At 41.0% G+C, this 6,244-nt stretch overlaps 1 protein-coding gene across 1 annotated transcript in view; it reads right to left on the bottom strand.

Moving 5' to 3' along the window:
• Window positions 1-1,955: 1,955 nt before the first annotated feature.
• LOC134345942 (WD repeat-containing protein 49-like) overlaps window positions 1,956-6,244 on the bottom strand; it is a 44,969-nt gene continuing 40,680 nt past the window's right edge. The window contains exons 18-19 of the mRNA XM_063047292.1: window positions 3,435-3,576; window positions 1,956-2,001 (exon numbers count right to left, since the gene is read on the bottom strand). Of these exons, the coding sequence (XP_062903362.1) occupies window positions 1,956-2,001; window positions 3,435-3,576 (188 nt within the window). The remainder of the gene's footprint in view (window positions 2,002-3,434; window positions 3,577-6,244) is intronic.

The following is a 6,244-nucleotide window of genomic DNA, read 5'->3' as shown; positions in this document are numbered from 1 at the left end:
TGACCTTCCTCTCCTAAACAGCTTTTTTTTCTTCCAGTATAACCTAGAGTGCAGTCATCAGCTGGCAACTTGGTATACAATGCATTGTGACACTATAAGTCATTAGTACACCATACGTGCTATCTCGCTGCAGACATCTGCCTGCATTCACAGAGCGGTGTTGACAGTCAGTGAGGCTGTGTTGCATTGTCATTAGCTGTCACTGTCTGCAACTGCACGTGTTACAAAAGAAACTGCATTACCTAGCCTCTTACCTACAGGGAACCAACCAACGCACACAAAATGCTGGAGGAGCTCAGCAGGCCTTGGCAGCATCTATGGAAAAGAGTATGGTCCATGGAACCAGTTCCTTATCCCCATGTAGTAATTGGCATATATCTCTTACAATTTACCACACTATCTTGCTCTCCTCTTCACTTGAGGCACTGAATGCAGGATGTGTGATCACTTCAAGAAACACTTTATGTGAATGACCCCAATTAATTTTTGGGCCCATTCTCAGTCTGATCTTCTGGCCCACCATCTTGCACACAAGATCATATTGTACAAATCGTTGGCTGAATCGGAGAGAATAAAAGAATGGAGCTGGGTGATCTATTCTTATATCAACTAACACAGACCTGAAGAACTGAATGGACACATTCTTTGTTGTGTCCTTTGTGTTTCTGTAAGTGCAAGGCATTAAGCTCAAGTTCTCTCTTTCACAGTGGGGAGGAGGAATCCAACGTGGAACTGTAACGAAAATTATTTTAAAATTCGTTGTGTTCTCTTCTCAGTCAGCTCAGGGTATTCAGATGTACATTTACAAACAAAGGAGACAATGCACGTGTATTCAAGGACACAAGAAAACACTTTATTAGAACTAGCTCAAATGCACACAGAAAGGAAAACAAAAGTCTACAATAATTGCAGTACAGAAGTCAAAATAATATTTATCATCCACTAAACAAGCCAATCTCTGCAATGTCAGAGGGGAGCTAGAGATCCAATAATCTTACACACAGCCTGGTTTTTTCTCTCTCTCTCTCTCTCCCCCCCCCCACCCCCCTCCCCAATCTTCCTATCTTCCTAGCACTAGTGCCGATCTTGACCTATCCTAAGACAAAACTCTCCCAGTTACTCAAAGAAAGTGCCCCTTTTTATACCCTTCAAAACTCCTTACACTAGTACTTTTCCATCCCTTGCTGATACCAGCGACATCCACTTATCTCTTGGGACCTTCAGCCAGATACAGTAAACGTTTTTCACCATTTTCCACTATTATAGCTGCAGACTTGTACTTGCTTCATTTTCTCAAAACATTGCTGTGGACTGGTCCTCCTGTACTTTCTCAAAACAATCCCAATCCACACTGACAACGTTTCGTCTTATAGACTTCCATTTTCTCTTAGTACACAAGCCCAGCCTTCAAATCAGTGGCATTAATTCCCAGGTTTTGCATAAAATTTTTGCCACAGTTTTGTATTAATAAATATTTTTGTTGAAATAAAATTTGAAAATCAAGATTGAATTTTAATTTTTGCATGGCCTACAAAAAGCTGATTTAATTTTTCATTGAGAAAGGCACAATAAAATTAAACAAATAACAAGGCATTCAGTATTTCAGAGCAGATCGTCTTCGAATGGAAAACCAATTGTTTTATAGATTAATCATAGCCCAGATTTTATCTTAACATTCTATACATGCAAATGGAAAGCAGTACATTATTCTAAATTTCATTTTCTTTCACAGTTAATTTTTATCTTAATGAAGTTCCTGATAATTCAGATATCACCATTTAGTGCTAGTTTTTCATGAAAGCAAAAGAGAAAATAACAATATTTGATTTTCCATATATCGCTCAATGCAGCATATTTCAATTAATTTATTTAACAGTAGTTTTGTTCAATGTTGTGTAATTTAAGAAACTGATATCTTTAAATTCTTCTGCATTATATTTTTCTGGATATAAATTTCACAGTTTTCCAAGTTTGGTCCTTAAAGTGGTTTCCTGTGGACACCTGTTAGGAAAAATAAAGTTTCAATTTAATTTTATAGTGGCTGCATGAGTGGTATGAATTTATCTATTTTACTATTATTATCACATTTAAAGTTTCTATTTTATAAATTAATAAGCTTATTTGAACCCTACTTTAATGGCAATGCAGAGCATTACAACAATATTTCTATTTTGTGGGCAGGTAGTGTTTCTAATGCAAACTGTGTTCAAAACAGTGCTCATTGTAGAAGGGTTTCAACCCGAAACATCAACTGTACTTTTATCTATAGGTGCTGCCTGGCCTGCTGAGTTCCTCCAGCATTTTGTGTTGTTGCTGATTGTAGAAAGACTCTTTCTAACCTGAGGTTCTGCAGAAATTCCTTTGCAAATTGTCTCAGCAACGAAAATATATGTTTTAGAAGAAAGAATCTTTAAAATATAACTCCTGTTAGGATTAAGATTACTAATTTGCTAATATTCATTATTCCTGCCGAAATTGGTTAATTACTATAAATAAGCATTTTAAATGACAGGGCTGAACATGCTGACAGTGACAAGTCAGCTACATTCATTACTGACCTACATGGTAACCATAGATTTATCCTTTTATGGTGTGCTGAAGATGACATGATGCCTGAAGCTGTTCTGATCTGAAATGACAAGACGATGTGCGATGGTAGGGCCTTCTGCAGCATGTTATTGGAGATAGCAGAAGAAACAATCCCCAACTACAAAAACAGGAGGATAACTCCGCATATCTGGGTAAACTGCTGTCAAAGATTCTGAATGTATTTGAATTTACCTGTCATTCAGATACTTTTAAAAATCAATGAGACCATCTAAAAAGGATTACTCCTCCATACTGCGATCATGTTCGACATGAAGTCTGTCTCAACTCTCTGAAAGTAATTTTGTTTTAGATGAGAGCAAAATGAGCAATTTGAACCAGTTAGCGTACTGTGTCCTGTGAAAATATTCCATCCATTAACCTCAACAGCAAGGAAAATCATATTGCGATCACCGTATTCTATTTTGCCCATTATCTATCACCCCCCACATTTAATACTGAACCCCAACTACCTTCCTCCCCATAGAAGGTAAAATGCTAAGACAGACTGATTAAAATTACATTTATCCAATGTTTAGAATTAGGGATACAGAATTGCAAGTTCTGTTTGTTTGAAAAAAAAATCATGTTTCATAATTGTCTAAGCTCTCTGTAAAAAAATCTGTAATATACAAATTACTGTACCACAGAAATTATTTCAATGTGATGTACAGCCATATAAGTTGGAAAGACTTAATAAATTGTTTATATTAGTTTTATGTTCACAACAGTTTTACAGTTCCTATATTCTGTAACTGACAGTCACTCAGATGTCCAGGTGCATATCAAGAGTCCAGCTGATATGATCTTGATGAATTCATTCCTATTACAGTGCAAAGTTTACCAACCTTGGTTTCACTCTGGAAGTTTTCCCATTTACTGCTACTTTCCTCACATTTAAATCCTCCTCATGCAAGAGCTTTATTTTGTGTTCACAATCCAGCATCTCTTTAGGAAACAGGCTATTCTCATCAAAACATACTGTTACTGCTATTAATGAAGTGAAAATGGCAGGTTATCCTCAATGAAATAATGCAAAGTTCCATTTTTGCAGACATTATTAATAATTGATATCGTTTTCAGTTTCCATTCACAAAACTAGATCTAAATTTTTAAAAATCACTAACATAATACTTTTAGTGCATTAAGCATTTTAGCGATTTTTTCTAATAAGATCAATTGCCAGTTTGTCTTTATAATCTTAAGTTGTGTGATAGTTTATTTGAATATAAATTGCCCGTTAATATTCCATTATCAAACACTGTTGAACACAACCACAATGAACAGCAGGGACATGCTAAGAATAAGATTAATGAAAAATATTTATTAGGTTTTTGAAAAAAGCAGCTCCTCAACTTTAGGTTTATGTTAGAACCAAAGTTTTAGCCTAATCCGTCCTTTTATATCTTAAGGAAATCAACATATGCATCTAAACATATAAATATATTGTCAAGATAGAGCAGCTGCCTGCGGTACCTATTGTATGATTTCATCTGCAAGTGTAGCATGTAATTAAGGAGTCAAATGGAAAGTTCATTTCTATTATATTGGAAATCAACTACAGAAATGTTACTATAATCTCAGGAGTGGCTGCACTTGGAGTACTGTGCAAGGTTTTGGTCATACTATTTAAGTTATATCTGCACCAAAGGTAGTTCAGAGAAGGGTCACGAGTTTGAGCTGTCTTGTAATTGGACAGTTTGGGTATATACTGACTGAAGCTTGACAGAAAGATCAGTGATCTTATTGAAAGATACAGTATATTGAAACCTGTTAAAACATATGGGTGACACAGTAGCATAACAGAGTAATGCTATTACAGTGCCAGCGACCCAGGTTCAATTCTGCCACAGTCTGTAAAGAGTTTATATGTTTTCTCTGTGACTGTGTGGGTTTCCTCCCACGTACAGGTCAGGAGGTTAATTGGTCACTTGGGAGTCATTGAGTGGTGCAGACTTGTTGGGCATGAAGGGCCTGTTAGCTTGAAATAAAATCAAAAAATAAAAATATCCTGAGGGAGCTTGCCAGGATGGATGTTGAGAGGATGCTTCTGTGGCGACCCACTTCCTACACAGGCAAACCAACTCACAAAATGGCACATGCGTCGGCAGAGAGGCCAGCCCCAAAATGGCGCTGGGCCTTCTTCACCAGCAAGGGGAGAAAGCCCGCGCGCGGGGAGAGACTTTTGTAATGCACCTCTGACATCATTTCCGCCCGGAGAGGGCGGGAACGGAACTGCGTAAAAGCCAGTCCCACGAAGTTTGAATAAACGAGTCTCGAGTGCAACTTACAGACTGCGTGTCATTATTTCTAGCACTGCGTGTAGCACATCGCTACATCGGTGACCCTGACGGTCCAAGTGGGATTTGGACCAAAGATGATCGACTCTTCAGCTGTTCACGCAGTTTTGCTAAAACTGCCAACTTTCTGGACACTGCAACCACACGTGTAGTTTGACCAAGCAGAAGCCCAGTTCCAGATTCGGCAGATATCTTCTGATTCCATGTGTTACTATTACATGGTGAGCTTCCTTGACCAGGAGACAGCCACCCAGGTTGTGGATTTCATACAGTCACCCCCGGAAGAAGGCAAATATGCAGCATTCAAAGCGGGGCTCATAGGGACCTTTGGCCTCTCACAGCGTGAGCAAGGTGCCTGCTTGCTGCACCTGGACGGTTTGGGAGGCAGGCCACCATCAGCATTAATGAACGAGATGCTGGCCCTGACTGAAGGACACAAGCCCTGCCTGATGTTTGAGCAGGCATTCCTAGAGCAACTGCCCGAGGACGTACATCTGCTGCTGGCCGACGCAGATTTCAGTTACCCCCGGAAGGTGGCAGCCCAGGCAGACGTGCTGTGGAAAGCCAAGAGGGAGAGCAGGGCGTCCATCAGACAGATAACCAAGCCACGCGCCCAACAGCAGGCCAGACCAGGCTCGGCAACCTGGCCCCAGTACCGACTTCACAGCACGGACAGATCCCGACCTGCGTACCCAAAGACCTGCAGAACTGTAAGTTTGTACTTGTACAAAGGGGCGCACACTGGACACCGCTGCAGCGGCCGTACGAGGGGCCGTTTAAGGTGATCAGGAACAACGGGTCCAGATACGTTCTGGATATTGGGGGGAAAGAGGAGGTTTTCACGGTGGACCGACTCAAACTGGCCCATGTGGACTTGACGCAGCCGGTCGAGGTTCAGGCACCGCGGCGCAGAGGCAGACCTCCCAAACAGAGACTGGTCCAGACTGTGGACATTGGGGGGGTGTATCGCCAGTTCTGGGGGGGGGGGGGCATGTTACATGGCGACTCACTTTCTACGCAGATTCACAAAATGGTGCACGCGTCGGCAGAGAGGCCAGCCCCAAAATGGCACTGGGCCACCTTCTTCACCAGTACGGGGAGAAAGCCCGCGCACGGGGACAGACTTTTGTAATGCACCTCTGATGTCATTTCCGCCCAGAGAGTGCTGGAACGGAACTGCATAAAAGCCAGTGCCACAAAGTTTGAATATACTAGTCTTGAGTGCAACTTACAGACTGCGCGTCGTTATTTGTAGCTCTGTGTGTAGCACATCGCTACACTTCTCCTTTTGGGAGAATCTAGAACCAGGAAGTATTTTGAATGGCTGCACAAGCTCATGAGACCACAGATGCTGTCCT

This window comes from Mobula hypostoma, chromosome 4, assembly GCF_963921235.1.
Source record: "Mobula hypostoma chromosome 4, sMobHyp1.1, whole genome shotgun sequence".
In the NCBI taxonomy this organism is placed as follows: Eukaryota; Metazoa; Chordata; class Chondrichthyes; order Myliobatiformes; family Myliobatidae; genus Mobula; species Mobula hypostoma.
This window is presented reverse-complemented; position numbering and strand designations above follow the sequence as displayed.